Source organism: Talpa europaea (genome assembly GCF_964194135.1).
Source record: "Talpa europaea genome assembly, chromosome: 2".
Lineage (NCBI taxonomy): Eukaryota > Metazoa > Chordata > Mammalia > Eulipotyphla > Talpidae > Talpa > Talpa europaea.
Window position 1 is genome coordinate 41327457 of NC_140068.1, and position 17833 is coordinate 41345289.

At 47.4% G+C, this 17833-nt stretch overlaps 1 protein-coding gene across 1 annotated transcript; it reads right to left on the bottom strand.

The window, feature by feature from the left end:
• Positions 1–4846: 4846 nt before the first annotated feature.
• Positions 4847–9327, bottom strand: MFSD4B (major facilitator superfamily domain containing 4B; the record flags this gene model as incomplete). Its single annotated transcript, XM_084258290.1, has 3 exons — positions 4847–6090; positions 7652–7768; positions 9162–9327. 3 exons carry the CDS (start codon positions 9325–9327, stop codon positions 4847–4849), a joined length of 1527 nt encoding a protein of 508 aa, XP_084114416.1.
• Positions 9328–17833: the final 8506 nt, after the last annotated feature.

Here is a 17833-nt window from a genome sequence, read left to right on the forward strand (position 1 = left end):
ATCACTACTCAAGTATGAATTAAAGTAGTCTGGAATGAAGCTTACGAAAAAATGCTGTTATTCTAATGTCACTGAGGATTAAAAACCGGTGGAGAAAAGACTGATCCCTTGGATAAGGAATGAGAACACATGCTACAATCACTCTCTCCCTTTTTCCTCCTGGAGATTATGGATTCAGGACAGAGTAGTAGAAGCAGAATGTTACTTTGCCCTGCTCGATATGATAAGCATGTCCCATATCACAGGAAGGAGACACTTTGCACCCTGAGATAACCAGAAGTATCTAGCTGGTTCTGATCTCTCGGACACTGCTTCTGCTGTGCTGATTTCTGAAAACTTGTCATGACCTTTGTGAATACAATAACCACGTGGGAGAGTTACTATTTTCCACCATGAACAGATCAACACAGATTCAGAAGCCATGTTTTTATTTGGCATAATTCTTCATTGCTCTCTTAGCAGCTAAACGTGTCCTTTTCTAAACGTTTGTCACTGAGTCTTTCTTCAACACAGTTCAAGCTCAGCGTGCTTGGACTCAGAACTGGGTCATCTCTAAGGGCAGAAAGTCTCCACAAGTGATAAGGGAGAGGAGTGAGAAAGGAGAAGCGGCTCAGTTAGCCCGTGGGCGCTTCAAGGTGCAACCCAAGACCCTGCTCAAACGTGTTTGGGCTGCACTGAGCAAATCCCAAGGCGGTGTCAGCTCCTCTCTGTAGCTTTGATAGCTGGTGTCCCCCACGCTTCCCTACTGCATTGTGCTAAGCAATGCTCCCAAATTCTAAACTAAGGTTGACCCCAAAAGCATATATAAAAATACTAGAAATGAAGAGGCATAAACACACACCAAGGAAACAAGAGCTCTGCTACTACTGACTTTTCTGTAACTGGGGAAACCTATTACAATAAGCTCTACTTGCTCTTTAGCTACCAGAGAGGTGGTCACAACAAATCTGACATGAAATGGTATGGTACATCTCGGTGAAAGAAGGCTCTCGTCTGTTGTGACCAGTCCCTAATTAATGAATGTAGTAAATGCTCAGCAATTATCTGTTAAATGATTGAGACGGGGAGTGGAGAAAAAAAATGACTGCTATACAATGACTTGGGAATCTTTCTGTTCCAGAAATTAGAGCTATAATTTTAAGCCTTACAAATTGAATATTCCCTTCTCTCTCACTTAAGTGTTGCTCTGCTTGAGAGCAGACTTTTTCCTCAAAATCAAATTCTCTACTAGGGCCTCCCCGGTGGTGCAGCGGTTGAGCGCTGGGTTGTGAAGCTGCCCGCAGCCTCTGCAGTGCTGGTTTGATCCCCGGCTGCTCCCCGGCCACCAGAGGAGGGTCCCACATGGCGCGCAGACCTCTCCTGCCGCCCGCTGCTCCCCTCAGCAGTGTACTTCGGTCCTTCTGCCTGCTCTGCTCCCCGCTCTGGCTCTGGTGAATTCTCTCACCCTCCCGCGCTTCTGACTGTACCCAGTACTTGTATGTACAAACAAATAAATAAATCTTTAAAAAAAAAAAATCAAATTCTCTACTACATTGTTACTAAATTCAGCTAGGAGCTTGTAGAAACATAGAATTTCAGGCTTTATTCCAGTCCCACTTAGAGAATTCATATTTAAACAGGTAGTTCTAATGCCCACTAAAGTATAAAATACTCTCCACATTGTCTAAATAGCCTCATCAGCAAATAAAAAAAACACCTGAAGAATTGCATATAACAATCTCAAACACATGCAACAAAAATTTCAATTAAAAAAAGCAACACTTTAAGCAAACCTTGATCATACTTTAACCTTTTCTAACCATTCCTGTTATCTGTACCAAGACCACAGCCACATTAGAGCTGTCACACACCTGTGTGCATGCATAGGCAAACATGCACAGAGTCTCTCACAACACTATAAACAAGTGGTATTTAAACACAGATACAGGACATTCCGAAGTGTATGTGTATACACACACACACACACACACACACACACATCTCATCTACTCCCATAAGAATTTTAAGCTCTGTTTTAGAAATAAACAAACTGGAATTATGTGCTCTGCCAACAGAAAGTGGTAAAGGTGACGACGGGCAACTTTATGTTGTCCAAGGCTCCAGCCAGGCAGACTTGGACAAGAGCCTACAGCTGGCTCTGAAGCAGCAGGCTGCCCACTGTGAGTGGGTTTCTGAGAGGGACACGGCCTCGGGCACTGGGGAGGTGCCACCTGGCAGCCAGCAAGAAGCAGGCCCCTCAGTTGACCATGGCAAGGAAGTGAAGACTGCCTGCCACCATGAGGCCCTGCAAGGGAACTCCAAGCTCCAAAGGGAACACAGCTCTGTCCAGCAGGTGACTGCAGACCTGGGCCACCATGAGCAAGGGACCCAGCGACATCGTGCCTACATTTCTGACCCAAGGAAACAGGAAGACACAAATTGTCTGTTGTTTTAAGCTGCTAACTGGTGAGGATTTGTTACTCAGCAAGAGAAAATGTCAGTAGTGGTTGGTTGTGGGTCTCAGACACTTACCTAAGAAATGACTATTAGAATGAGTATTAATTCTTGGAATTGTACCAAAGTGGAAATACACTATCAAACATTAAAAAGCCTATAATCTCATAGGGCCGTGTACAATTTGGCTTGTGCATGTGGACTTTCCAGTATGGACTTTCACATTTGCGCCACGTTCTTAAGTCCAACCAGCTCTCCCTGAGCTGCATCTTCTACCCCTTCCCTGTGGCTACTGCAGGCAAATCTCTCTTCTAGCAAGCCTCCTCAGTCATTTGGGGTGCCACTCCCAAATTCCAAGAACCTGAGGAAAACCAGCAAGTGGAGGACAAGCAGTCTCCAAGTTCTAACTAAGAGAGAACCACCGTGTGTACAGAGCAAGAACAGACTTTTTACTTTACTTCCTCCAGAAACTGTTAGATCAGTAACAAGAACTAGTGTTGTAGCCAGGGCATAAGGTGAAATGGCAGTGGTCCAGAAAGGCACTGTACTTCACTTAAGTACACACAATGGCACATTAGTAAGAATTAGGTCAAAGAAAATAGACATACTGTAACCATAAATACTGGTAAAGAGACGTGAACAAGATCTATCAACAATGCTCATCATTTTTCTTTTTCTTTTTTTTTTTAAATTTATTTATTTATTCATACAAGCACTGGGTACAGTCAGAAGCGCAGGAGGGTGAGAGAATTCACCAGAGCCAGAGCGGGGAACAGAACAGGCAAAGTAATGAAATACCCTGCTGAGGGGAGCAGCGGGCAGCAGGAGAGGTCTGCCAGTTGGGACCCTCGCCGGCGGCCCAGGATCAAACCAGCACTGCAGAGGCTACGGGCAGCTTCGCAGCCCAGCGCGCAACCACTGCCCCACCATGGGAGGCCCGATGCTCATCATTTTTCAAAGGCTGGCTCACAACAGCCTGGCCAGACTCCTATGAGGTCCCCCTCTGATCCTGACTCCTGGGCCATCAAGACCCTCTGCATCTTTAATTTGGCTTGACAGTTATTTCACACTCAGGAAGGAGCAGCTCTCCATGGTTGATACCAGTCTTCCATCGCCAGAAAACACTTTGCAATGCACCTCATTGAAAATTAAACTAGCCGCCTGGTCTACAGTGCTTGTCAAATGACTTTACCAGTCAAATTCAATGAGAAGCAGCAAATCCAGAACCCCAGGACTTAGACCCAGATTGTTTCTCAGGTAGGTTAAGGCCACAAGAGACCCCATCCACAGCCCTATTACTTACTAAGAAACTTGAGACAGATTTTGAAAGCAGAACATTTATCTCCAAACTCCTTCTAACATAGAGAAAAATCAGCATACAAAAATAACTTTAAAACATCTGTATGTTATGCACAATCTGCATAACTGAATGAATCACTGCATTTCGCTGAATATAACACATTGATTGTTAAATGCAACATTATTCTGTATATGGAAAACATTCAATAAAAGTGTGTCACAAACTTATATGATCATTGATTTGAAAACATACTCTTATTTCAAAGATGTTCAAATGTCAGCAAAGGGACATCTTAGAATCGATAAAAGACAGTACTAGATAATTACTGAAACACAGTAATTACTCAAACACAGTAAAAACATTGAATCTCTTTCCACTAACATAAGGTCATAATCAGCAGCCCTTTCGTAAAGCTATTACTGTTGTTTCACTTCTCATTTTAATGAAGAATGGGTGGCACTTTATTATTTCCAGCAGACATCTTGCACAAACTTTAAAATCTACTTGAGTATCATCTGTATTTCATCTCTAGAGGCACTGATCAGGAGATGAGATAAACGAATCCCAAGTGAGTGAAGTGGCTGAATTCACAGCCCAAAGGCTGGTCAGCAGCATCGAGACTTGAACAGAACCTCTAGAGCACTGACCCGTATCCTCTTCATAAAATACTGAACCAGACTCAACAGAATCTGTTGGTGCAATGCTATGGACAGGGAAAAGCAATGAACAAAACTTCTGTTTGCAAAGACACTCTTTTGTGAAATGACGCTGCCTAATTTGCCTGCCAGAATACCTATGACTGACATTGATTACTAAGGGCTTTGCTACTACGATGGTAGCCAAGTGGTCAAAATAAATGCTTGCTTTGCATGCCGAGGGAGAAAACCATAAAATACTGCTCAGCCAGCCCCGTGCAAACACTGGCCTTTACAAGATGCTGCTGTATGGGACAATCGGTTCCTTTATAGAAGGCTCTGGCATACAAAATGTTTCAAAACCTTTAGCAAACCCGAATCTCAGAGCATGCTGAGCTTCTGCTAAAGCTCTGCTCTGACTGGCCTCCTCAGAAGTATAATTTTCAAAAAGTCAGGGTAACTCCCTCTTCTCTCAGCGTCAGTCCCTCCTGTCCTGGTTACCTGCCCTGTCACTGCCAGGCGAGTCGCCGGGGATAAGTGGTGAGGCCCACTCCAGCTCTAGGCCGTTGGAATGAGACAGGCTGAAAAGGTCAGCTGCAGGCTCCATCAAAGTATGTCCCGACGTCTCCATTACAGAATTCCTCATTGTGGCGTTCATTTCAATCACTTCGAAATCCATTTCATTCCATTTTTCTGCGTCCTCGTCCTCAATGTCCTCCTCATAGTCATTGAGCTCAGAGCTAGACAGCAGAGCTCTCTGGTCCTCGCTCTTCCTGTGTTCTTTCCCTTGGCCCTCCAGAGGGAAGGTGGCTAGTTTGTACATCACGGGAAATAAGACGGCCGTGGCGACTGCCGCCCCCAAGGAGGTGTACAGGACGATGGGCAAATCTTCGTACCTTCCCTGGAGGGTCCCAATCACCCCGGGAATCGCCATTTCTCCCAAGGCCGCGCCGATGACAAAAAACGCCGCGGATTTCCCGTGGATGGTCGTGTACTGCTCGATCCAGGAAACACCGCTGGGAAACGTGGTTGCCATCGAGGCCCCATACACGGCAGTGGCCGTCCAGAGACAAATGGGGTTCTTGTCGAAAAGCACCAGAAAGAGCGACGAAGCCAGGCTGCCAACGTTGCTCAACACAATCATGGTTCCGGGTTGTAAACAGGCCGCAAAGAAGATGGCCAGACCTCTGCAGGCCGCAAAGCTGCCCCAGAACATGGAGTTCACCCCAGCCGCTGCACTTTCTGTCATGCCAACGTGGGTGGTTGCAAATGAGAAAACGTAGGAGCCATAGGTCACCTCGGCTCCAACATAAAAGAAGAAGAAGAGGAAAAGGAGACAAAGAAGGGCGTAGTGATATTTAGCTTTTCGAAACTTCTGAGCAGTTGCTTTTGTCTTTTCCCTCCTTGAATTTTTCTTAAATAACAGAGCAAAGAAAAAGACAGAAACTACAAATATATAAGTACCGATGGAAATGTAAGTCCACAGTAAAGTCATGTTGTCAGGCACTCCGAGTAGCACGTCTGAGTCAGCTCCGGAGGACTGGTTCAGGGCAGGTTGCCGAGAGTCGACCTCTGTGTGGTTGTCAGCAGACACCGCCGTCCCCCATGCCAATTTAGCCAGCAGTGGAGCCAAAAAGGCACCCAAGGCAAAACTGAAGTGTAAGGCCTGCATGTGTGGAGCTCCTTTGTCCCCCCAAATAGCCAAGAGTAGCACGTTACCACCTACCAACGAAAGAGGGAAGGAGGGTTGAATTGTGGTAGCAGCTCCGTGGTTCAGACAATCAGAGACAGGGCAAGTCCATTTTTCCATGGTGCCAAGACTATAACGTACTCAGATAACAAATACGGCCACTCGCTCCGTTCTAGGACTGAGGAACTCTCAGCTGCCGCTACCAGAGAACTCAAGGTGTAACCCCACATAACATGGAATTCTACTAGCCAGGAAACCACTACCGTCTAGAGCCAGGCACATCAGCACAAGGCTTTGTATGCTAGAGCTCTAACAACAGGCTTTAGGAGGAAAGACACTGTATTTCCCTATAAAAATTCATAGTAAGTATGGCATCCGTGGCACTCTAGGGGTTAAAATCTCAGCACTCTTTCTTGATAGCCCACCACAGCCACCTGAGTTTGATCCCTGGCCAGGGAGCTGACCCACAAATGGCGAAGACCTTCCTGTATTGTCCTGTCTGCTGCTCCCCTCAGCAGTGTATTTCAGTAAATTTGCCTGCTCTGCTCCCTACTCTCTGGTGAATATTCTCACCCCGCCCCCTCAACACACACACACTTTTGGCCTATACCCCAGTTCTGCCATGCAAAAATAAATAAAATCTTTTAGAAAATACCTATTTTCTAAAGAAGTAAAATTTTTTCATCACATAGTGGTTAAATTACCGAAATTTTCTACACAAGTAAGGTAGTCACTTGAGGAAAATTATTCACGTATATGGCAGATGCAAAAGACCTTTTCAGGAATCTGAGCTCTACAGGACTCTGCTGTGCCCACTGCAGGAAGCATGGAAACTTCCAGCATCTGCACTTACACATCTATACAGAAGAGCAGCCACTTTGGGGTTTCATTCTTTTCTTGTTTTTAAACGTATTTGCAGATAAACTCACCATTAAACAACCAAACTAAGCCTAAAATATAAAACATTTCCCAACTGAGCAATTAACAGCAGAGCACGGAAGAAAGGGAGGAAGCTGTTTTTAGGACAGAATACCTCCTATGGTAACAGTTTTTTTTCAAGCTCTCATGATACACAGAAAGGGTCTATTTGAGGAGGGCAGGACTTTTGAGAGAAAAAGATGATAATAGCACAGCTTCTCTTAGTCCAAAACACTGATGCATTTAAAACTGATAGCACAAAAAACTGATAGCTGCTTTTATGCTTCCTCAGCCAAATGGCTCCAAACTTGGAGCCTGTCAACCCAGCAATTCCTCCTTCCCTTATTGCAATGATAAATGCGAGGCTAAAATGCAAATCCTCACCTGCACAGAAATGACCCACTCCAGAGCCCTTCCGTGATGTACACTGTAAGTCAACAGTATCTCACAGAACAAAACTCCTTCACCTCACTCCATGGTCAACAGACTCCAATTAGCACCCTTCTTGGCAAGAGGAGGAGCTGCCAGAAGGGTGTTCTGAATGGGTAACCTCATGACCACCTCAGTAGGTGTCACTCTAGGGAACACTGCAAAAGACCGTGTAATAATAACATCTGCTCTGAATTTTGTAATATAAATTCTCTGTGCCCTCAGATGACTGAAGGGCTCACTCACCTGTATCCAGAATGCCTGTTGAAAAACCGAAGACAGCCATCATGACAATCAGCAGGACTGCCGTCTTACAAAACGGAACAAGATAAAGACCGGCGGTGGTGGCCAACAAGGACACCCCTGAGAAAAAAGGTAAAGTCAGCGGTACAATGCGATATTCAAGCAGAGCATCGTGGATCAAGTCAGCCTCAAACCCACCCCCCAAAATGCAAAAGAACTCAAATTAAAACTCAGTAACAATGAGCAGATGAGACCGTCAGCTTCTACAAGTGGCTACATTGCTGAAAAGCTTTTATAATCTTCGTGGACTATAAAGTACAAATTATTCTAATCTAGCGGTGCTCATCAAACGAAAGTACATAGCATGGCAACATTTACAGCAAAATAGCTCAAAAGGTATTTGCTTATTTAAAGGTTTCATATTTAAGAACCTAAATAACATTTTAGATATTAGCTAAGTAAAAATGGCAATAATAAAAGGTACTTACTATGTGTAATGGGGCAACCAGGGCAGGCGGGGGTCGGGAGCTTCAAGAAGCAACTGAGGCTCCCAGCCCCCCGCAAATCTTTACCCTCTTTCTCTGAGCTCTCTCTGGCGTTCTCTTGTGGTCATACATCCTCCCACAGCCGTTCCTTATAGCCTGGCCCTCCAGGCTCAGGTGTGCCCTCTTACGCATGCCCACACCATGCTACAGCTGGCCACAATCAGGCACACGTGCCCCGCGCCCACGCTGCCGAGCGCCTTCTGCATCAACACAATCAAGGCTGCAGATGCTAGCCACAGAGGCTAGTGGCGTAAAAAGCCTGATTAATTTCATTTACCCTGCACTATGGTATCTTGGAGGAGGAATGTTTAAATATATTAGTTGGGAAGTTGAGGGCGAAATACAAGAAACATAGTCAACTCACTCTGGAAAGAAGAGGGATTATTTGATTATTTGTGAAGAGCAATAAATTACTCTTCCAGCAGCTTTATCAATCCAATCCAGAATTCCTTTAAACATGTTATTTATTCAAAAACAGGGTGAGGGGAAAGATTTGGCATCTGTTTTATGGATATTGGAAACTCCTGTGGTATCACGCGCACAGGCCAGCAGGGATAATTAGGCCTGCAGCCGTCACTTCAGCCCCATTTTCTCCCACCTTCACTGTCAGGCCTGGGTCTAGCCTGGGCAGGTTCAAGGTGTTGCCCAAGAAATGTGCCCTCACCCTGACAAGCAGTCCTCCTTGGACAATCAGTTCGTGATCCAGGGGTGATGCCTAAATTACATCAAGGTCAGGAAAGCTAAGCGTCTCCAACACACCCCAGGGCTGAGCCAGCTTTCCAGCTTGGCCCAGCACTGACAGCCTGTAACTGTCCAGATGAGAGCAGGCACCAGGGAACCCTAACTCGCACTGAGGACACCTAAACACTCTGCATTTTGTCAGCTCTGCGACTAGCTCGTTTCCTGCTTAAAGACACATGGTAAAGTCCTTGAAAGGCACGAAGAAGCTAAAACTGGTGTTTACTTACCCAAAAGCAGAAAGTGATTCATACAGTCGAAAAGAACCCCTCCAATCACAGAGCCACTCAAATATCCAGAGGCTCGGCCCACAAAAATCAAAGAAAGACTGCTGATGTTGCGGTTCACATTTGTTGCCAAATCCTGAAATGTGGGACCTAAGATGGCAACACTCATTCCCTAAAATTAAAAAAGAGAAATATTTTCCTTACAATCATTAATGGCTACCTGGTGGCAGGTTTTTTTCATTATGAAAAAAGGAGAGGATTTCAATGTAATCTGGGGCTTTATTTTAGCACCTGAGTCAGGAAAATTTATGCTATAATAGTAATCATAGCCTGGGGGCCTCCCTGGTGGCACAGGGGTTACAGTCTCAGCATTATCAAGCTATCACCAGCCACTGCAGCACAAGTTCGATCCCAGGGAGCCACCCAAATGGCTCAGCAGACCTCTCCAGTCTCGCCTGCTGTGTATTTCAGTAGTCCTGCCTGTTCTGCTCCCCACTGTCTCTGGTGACTCCTCTTACGCCCCGCACCTCTGGCCTACATCCTAGTTCTTTTTTTTAAATTAATTTATACATATAAGAGTTGGGGTGTAGGCCAGAGATGTGGGGAGAGAGAGGAGTCACCAGAGACAGAGTGGGGAACAGAACAGGCGGATTGACTGAAATACATTGCTGAGGGGAGCAGCGGGCAAGACAGGAGAGATCTGCTGCGCCATGTGGGTCAGGTCTCAGGCTGGGTATTGAACTTGTGCTGCAGTGGCTGGCGACAGCTTCATCGTGCTGAGACTTAAGGTCTTGTGCCCCCAGGGAGGCCCTGCACCCCAGTTCTTGTATGCATAAACAAAAATAAATCTTTTTTAAAAATAGTAATCATAGTCCCACAGGCTCCCCTCCTAGGATGCCAACTTCTTGTCATTACCCTTTTTTTGACAAGTCAGTTTTTGAACACTAATTCTTTTGGCTTTTTCACAACCGTTTCTCCTTAAACAGTACTCTAGAAGACTATTTTGTATAAATAATAACATCTAACACTAAAATAATTTTTGAAATTTTTTTTGTATATTTTGAAATATATACATGTCCAAATGACACAAGAATTTAGCTGTTAAAAATTTAATTGTCAAGCCATCTAAAGTTCTTCCCACTCTTTGATGTTATTAAAACAGCAGTATTTTGGAATGTACATGTTCTTCCTTTGAATTACACATAGAAAACATGCAAGAGAGAAACAATTTAAACATTTTAAATTGACATTTTTCCTTAAGAAAAACTCAAAATTGTCAATAATTTAATCTGTTCAAAGACAATATAGTGTTAGCAGAACTAAGTATTTCAGTTCAGTAAGTATAATCCTTGGATTGTTAAAAATGTTTCTAACCAATCCACATTCAAGAATAATATATTCCAATTGCCTTGTTTCAAACGCTTTGGGGTGCCCCTGCCCAAGACTGAGCTGTCCAGGAATAAGGACAGGCGTGGCACAGGAAAAAAGCCATCCCCAGTCCTAATCACGTTAGTTCCTGCTGCAAAGTACCTACAACAGGGGTCAAAGTGAGGGCTCACCAAGCACCTGCAAAACTTTCTAATTAAAAACAAAACAAACAAACAAAAAAACCCCTCTAAATACCAACTATGGCTCAGAGAAAGACTCCAGGGACCAGAGGTGACTTTTCAGAGGACACACTTCTACCCCTATTTGTCCAGAATCAACAATCACAAGAGATGAGGGCAAGAGTTCTGAAAATAAGGTAGAGAAGGGTAACCAAGGGTTTTGGCAAAGGTGCTTCTAGTCTTGCAGAAGGATCTGAAAGATCTGAAGGATCTGAAGGATCTGAAGCTTGTTCTGCATAGGATTTGGACAGAGTAAGCCACATACTGGTTCTACTACTTAGCCAGTTGTGTGATCCGAAATGTTACTTTACCTTGCTGCGTCTATTTTCCCATCTGAAGCAATAATGAGAGGGCTGAATGTGGTCAGATGAGGAGAGAAACCCCTAGAAAAGGATTCATGTCCGGAAAAGCACCTTTCAGTGAAAAATCTCCGATACAATGTTAGTCCCTGTTTCCAGCTAAGTGTGTATTAGCCTGTATGATCCAGGCTTGTGGAAGAAGGAGCATGACGATCCCACAAGGAAATCACGCTTCTCGGAACCGTAAGTTACTTCAAGAGAACTATGAAGTAACTTCATGAGTGGACAGCGGCTGCACACTGGATGACTCCCTCACATCTCCAATCTCCCGGAGAACTGCAAGGCAGCAGAAGCTAATAATATATTAGCCTAGTAAATTCTGGACCACCAGAACCCTTAGATTAGACGTGTACCATTCTCCAGAGGACAAAACTGAAGCTGGGGGGGACTAAGTAAGGCCCCCAAAGTCAGTTTGGAAGCGGTGGAGGCGAGACTCGAACTCGGAAAGCCCGTCCTCTCCAGCACGCCTGCCCCGGCCCGGGGGTTCGAGCCCCGCGCTCACCAGCCCCAGGAAGGCGGCGCACAGGATCACCGTGGTGAACCAGCGCAGCCAGCTGCTCCGCCGGGGGCCCGCCACCGCCGCCGGCTGCTTCTCGGCCCGCGCCCCGGGCTGGAGGAGCCGCTGCCCCGCGGCCGGGCCTCCGACCCCATCGAGTTGCAGGTCCGGCTCCAGCTTGGCGGCTCGGGAGAGGCGGTCGGCGGCCGCCCGGCGTGTCCCGCGAGCCCGGAGAAGTGGAGCCCAGAACGGGCCCCGCCCCTGCAGGGCCGGCCGTGCCCGCGGGCGCCACCTCTCCGGCGGCCCCGGGTTTGGGGGGGCGGGGAGGCGGTCAAGGCGGGAGATCGAACTTCGGAATAGCCGGGCGCTGCGGGGCACGGCGACGGGAGCCCCGCGCCGCCGCGGCCACGTGGCGGAAATGTGGCCTCTCGCCGGCCACGGCCTTGCTCGGCAGCTGCGAGTTGCCCGGGGAAGTTGATGGCGTTGCCTAGGAGACCGGGCCGCGCTCTCCCGCCTCTCGGGCGCTCCTAGCTGAGCCCCCAGTGGCCCGGCGGGCGGGCGCCCCGTAGCGGAGCAAACTGGAGCTGCAGCTGTGGGGCGGCCGCGTAGAGGTCAGCGGCGGCCAAAGGGTTAGGAGGAGAGGCGGGCCCAGATTGCACCCTGGAGCCTATGGCTGCTGCGTGGGGGGGCCCTGGGGATTTAAGTTAGGGCGCCCGAAGGTCTGTCCCTTATACAGCTCTGAAAGTCCTGCCCTCGCTCTTGGGAGCCTTGTCCTCTGTTGCTCTGTCGTTCACCTGTCAGTCCACAAGCATTTGTTGAACCTCACATGTAAAGTAAGATTTCGCGTGTGTTATCTCGTTTACTTCTCTTAAGGCTACATTTCATGTTATCTGTAGCGGGGAGGAATCACCGTGCAGGGCGGAGGTGTGGGGGTTAAAGAATTCACCAGAGATGGAGTGGAGAACACGACAGGGGAATCGATAAGAAAAGCAGCGGACAAGACCGGCGAGGTCTGCTGCGCAGTGAGGGTCCCGAGGCTCCGGGCATCATTCCTTGGTTGTGTTAGGGGGAACAGGATGTCCTAAAGCTAATTCCATACAGGCTTTGTGGACTCCACCCCCACCCCAGGCCAAAGCCAAAGACACTGGGAACTCCAAATCCCATCACCACCAAACGGAAGGTGGCTGGGACCTGAGGGTGGGGTTAAGCAGCCAGGTTGGTATAAAGCCAGACACGTGGGCTTTGGAGGGGTCCCCCATTTTGGCTCTCCACCAGCTCGCAGCGTCCAGCCAGCTCTGAGAGTGACTTTGGGTTTCCAGGTTGGCGGATCGGGTAGGACGCATGAAAGACTTTATTTCCCTATTTTCTCCCTGAGTTGTACATTTTCCTTATTTCCTTTTCCCTTGTAAATAAACCTTTTATTAACCTTTCGTGTGTACCTGTAGTGGAGTATTAAAAAGACCCTTTTAAGCGCATGGGTGAGGACCCACAGCCAGGCAACCCGTTCAATACCGGGGCTGCCCTATAACAATAGTTGTCTGGGTGTTATAGAGCAACCCCGATATTAAACGGGTTTCTGGCTGTGGGTCCTCACCCGCGCGCTTTAAGGGGACTTATGAATACTCTACTACAGACACACACAAAAGGGTTAATAAAAGGTTTATTTACAAGAGGAAAGGAAATAAGGAAAATGTACAACTCAGGGAGAAAATAGGGAAATAAAGTCTTTAATGCGTCCTACCGGATCCGACGACCTGGAAACCCAAACTCACTCCCAGAGCTGGCCGGACGCTCCGAGCTGGCCGAGAGCCCAAAAATGGAGAGCCCCCCAAAGCCCACGTGTCTGCCTTTTGTATCCACCTGGCTGCTTAACCCCACCCTCAGGTCCCAGCCACCTTCCCTTTGGTGGTGATGGGATTTGGAGTTCCCAGTGTCTTTGGCTTTGACCTGGGGTGGGGGTGGAGTCCACAAAGCCTGTATGGAATTTGCTTTGGGACCGCCTTTTCCCCCTAACATGGGGACAGTGTGGAACAGGATGCAAAAGGGAATGAGATGGGGCGGGGTTGGGGATTGGTGTCCTGGGTATTTAGGCCCAGTTAGTTTTAGGTGTTACATCTTGTTCTGAGAGACTACAGGTGGTCTGGCTGTCCAAGATGAGTTGTTCAAGTTGTCCTCTGGGAAGAGGGGAAAATGACAGGGTATCATTTAATGTTAAAAACTAAGCTCCCAGGGCCTCCCCGGTGGCACAGCGGCTGAGCGCTGGGTTGCAAAGCTGCCAGCAGCTTCTGCAGTGCTGGTTCGATCCCCGGCTGCTCCCCAGCCACGGGAGGAGGGTCCCACATGGCGCGCAGACCTCTCCTGCCGCCCGCTGCTCCCCTCAGCAGTGTACTTCGGTCCTTCTGCCTGCTCTGCTCCCCGCTCTGGCTCTGGTGGATTCTCTCACCCTCCAGCGCTTGTGACTGTACCCAGTGCATGTATAAACAAAACAAACAAACAAATAAATAAAACATGCCTCTATAAAAAAAACCAAACAAACAACTAAGCTCCCACCCTTCCCAGCAGCAATGTTTGGGAGGTTTGTATAGATAAAGAGAATTGATATGGTTGCCATGGGAACCAGGCCAAAAGACTGATCATTTTGACCTTGCATGCAGACGCAGGAGGCTGACACAATTTGTGTCAAAGGTTAATGCCCAAGACCAAACATCCCAGCACCTACTGATCCAAACTGACTGCCCCAGGCTTGAAAGCCAGCAAACACAGGTTATAAAAGAAAGCCCCAATCCTTCTCCCCCGCCCACAAATTCTCCCTTCTTACCCACTGCTTCTCTTAGAACTGTATTTCAATAAATCTGCCTTTTCTGTTCTCCATTCTGTCTCTGGTGAATTCTTTCACCCCCTGGCCTCTGGCCTCATCCTGACATTCCTCCCCACTACAATAGTGACTACAAAAATTTTGGAAAATGCAATGGGAACTTTTACAAGTACTTCCAGGAAACATGATCTGGGATAATTTTTGGTTGATGGGAACTAACTTGGAACTGAATGAGTTATTTTTGATACCGGAATTGTCAGGCCTAGTCTCCCGGCCAGGAGTGGATCCCAGGCTGCAGGGGCAGCGCTGAGTCCCAGCCACTATGTTAGGGGGAACAGGATGTCCCAAAGCTAATTCCATACAGGCTTTGTGGACTCCACCCCCACCCCAGGCCAAAGCCAAAGACACTGGGAACTCCAAATCCTATCACCACCAAAGGGAAGGTGGCTGGGACCTGAGGGTGGGGTTAAGCAGCCAGGTGGATATAAAAGGCAGACACTCGGGCTTTGGGGGGGTTCCCCCATTTTGGCTCTCCGCCAGCTCGCAGTGTCCGGCCAGCCCAGGTCGTCGGATCGGGTAGGACGCATTAAAGACTTTATTTCCCTATTTTCTCCCTGCGTTGTACATTTTCCTTATTTCCTTTTCCCTGTAAATAAACCTTTTATTAACCTTTTGTGTGTGTCTGTAGTGGAGTATTCATAAGTCCCTTTTAAGCGCGCGGGTGAGGACCCACAGCCAGGAACCCGTTCAATATCGGGGCTGCTCTATAACAGCTAGACCCCCACGGGTTGGTGTCTCAGGAAGCCGCAGCAGGAAATTCGCAGACGCTCAGGCGAGCAAGTGAGAAGAGGCAGGTTTGTTTATAGAAAGAAAAAGTTTATTGATGAGAAAAAGAACAGAAATAAAGTAGTGCAACAGGGTGGTCCCCAGGAAAGGGGGAGGTTCCCTGCCCCACCCAAGGGAGGGTGGAGCTGAGCAGGAGGAGGAGAAGCTGAAGAAGAGACAGAGGAAGGAGCAGGATGGAGCCAGAAGGAGACCTGGAGGAGGCGCATGGAGCCTAGAGACACGTAAAGAAACTGTGCTTGTCTTTTGGTCGTGGACTAGGTGACACAGATGTGGGTGAGACCCGTGGGGAGGTGACAATGGCAGCTTTTATCTTGATGTTGATTTTGCTCTTTTCCTTCCGGGCTTGTCCGGTTGTTTGTGACCCTTTTCTGTGGGTCCCCACTGGAAGATGCTTTAGACTTGTAGCAGGCTTTGGGGCCTTGTTCTGGGCCGATCCCATATGGATGGACTTTTACCCACGAGGGGACGGGTAACTTTGGGTGCTTCATTTAGAAACTAGACTCTTTGACTTACCTGTATTGTTTCCTAGTTTTATTAAAGTTCCTTCCCATTAAAGTCTCCTATGTTTTGTATTGATGCGGCGGATGGCAGAACCCATGTAGAATAGGCAGGTTTGCGGGGTTTGGGCTGCCCCTCTCCCTGTCCTACAACAGTAGGACTCCCAGGCCATGAAACCAGGCCTGGAAGGGGCAAGGAAGCCAAAGTGGAGTCGTGTCTCAGGCAATATAGACCTTTTTCCCCTAATTATTCTAAAGCTCCACCAGTCTCTTGGTGATTGGTTAGTTCTCGGCTGTCTCACTTAATTTGCTACTGAGTGGGGGATCTTCACATTCCTTATCTAGCAGGTCTGTCTTTCCCCATTTGTTGCATCTTTATCTTTATGGCCCAGTCCTCTGGATGGGCATCCTGCATTGAAGTTAAACAGCTGCCCTTCTGCTGCACCTTCCCCTGCAGTGACCTTTAGGGCTAACCGGCCCTAGGTCCAGCTGGGCAACCAGCGCGCAGGGGAAGAACAGCAAAACCCTACATACCTGCTGTACCTCCCTCCGCAGTGATCTTTAGGAATGGCTTTCGCCACGGTCCCTAGATCTGGCTGGGCAACCAGCACGCAGCGGGAGAACAGCCTGAAGCAGAGGAAGTTCAGCTGAAGTTCCCTGAAAAGGCAGAAGCTTATCAAACAATAACGACCACCAAGAACCACTACAAGAATGCTAAAAATCTTACCCCTCTTCCTAGAACTACAAACTTTAATCCCTTATCTGTCTTTCTAAACTTCCTTCTTTCTTCTATAATGGTCATCGTTTGTTATGTAGATCACCTCCCTGATGGTGATAGACTGAGCCCATGAGCAAGCTGATTTCATTGATATTCATTCCTGTGCTTTTGGAAAACATATATATACTGGTCACAAACTTAAAGAAAATTACACTCAGATTTTCACTCTTGAAGTGTGTCTGTTTGTCATTTCTTTCGCCGACTCCCTGACCACCCTGCACGCTTCTCTCAACCCTGAGGTGGCCTCATCGTCTACTGCTGTGCTGGTCTGCGGCAGGTGGCGCCCAACGTGGGGCCCCCGACATTTCATTTCATTGTGTCTTTCACCCAAAGAAGAGGTGAGTAACGAAGAGATCGTGTTGGGTAAGCTATCTCCCTTCTTGTGTGTGAGTGTGAATGTGATTCCCTTAAAATACCCTCTTTTAAACAGTCAGGGATAGGATCCTCACTGGAGCGTCCGGAGCTCGCTGATAAAGGATGATCAGTTTGAGATAGTGAGAAGTTTTTCTAAGAGTGAATGCTCGTGGTGCTGTGTGTGTGTGAGAGTGTATGATTACGGCTCCACGGCCTCGTGTCTACGGAGTCTGAGTGGGCTGCACCCGCGATTCCCGTGGAGGAACGTCATATGGCATAACGGTCATCTGCTCTTCGGAGTAGCCTGGTCCGGGACTTATACGGACAGACCTTAGCTAAGACGCCTCCGCAAGTTCCCGCGAGGGACACGGGCCGGACAGCACAGTTGAAAAAATCTTTGCTTGAGTGAACAAAAGCACCACGAGACCAAAAACAAAAATCTTTTTCTATCTATATTAAAAAATATGATTGAAACACGAGGTATTAAAGAAAATAAGAAAGCTCTACTGCAACTTTATAAATTTATATTACGGGTATGCCCGTGGTTTCCAGAAGAAGGTAGTTTGTCACTGGAAACTTGGAAAAAAGTAGGAAAAGAAGTAAAAGAGTTTTATGCCCTTCATGGACCATCTCAGGTTCCGAGACAGGCTCTGTCCTTGTGAGTACAAATTAGAAATTTGTTGGTTGATGCCACTGAGGCACAATTGTGGGAAGGCCAACAAAATGAAGTTCAGGTTAATCCTCAAAACAATAATGATCTAAACACGTCATTATTCACTCAAGCCTCTGCTCCCGTATCAAAGTAATCCCTTTCCCAGTCAGAGGATGAGTTTAATGATCATGAATATACTGAAATACTAGATAAATTAACTTTCAAAAATGATAAACCCTCCCGCCCACCCGCTAACCTTTTTCCAGTTGTT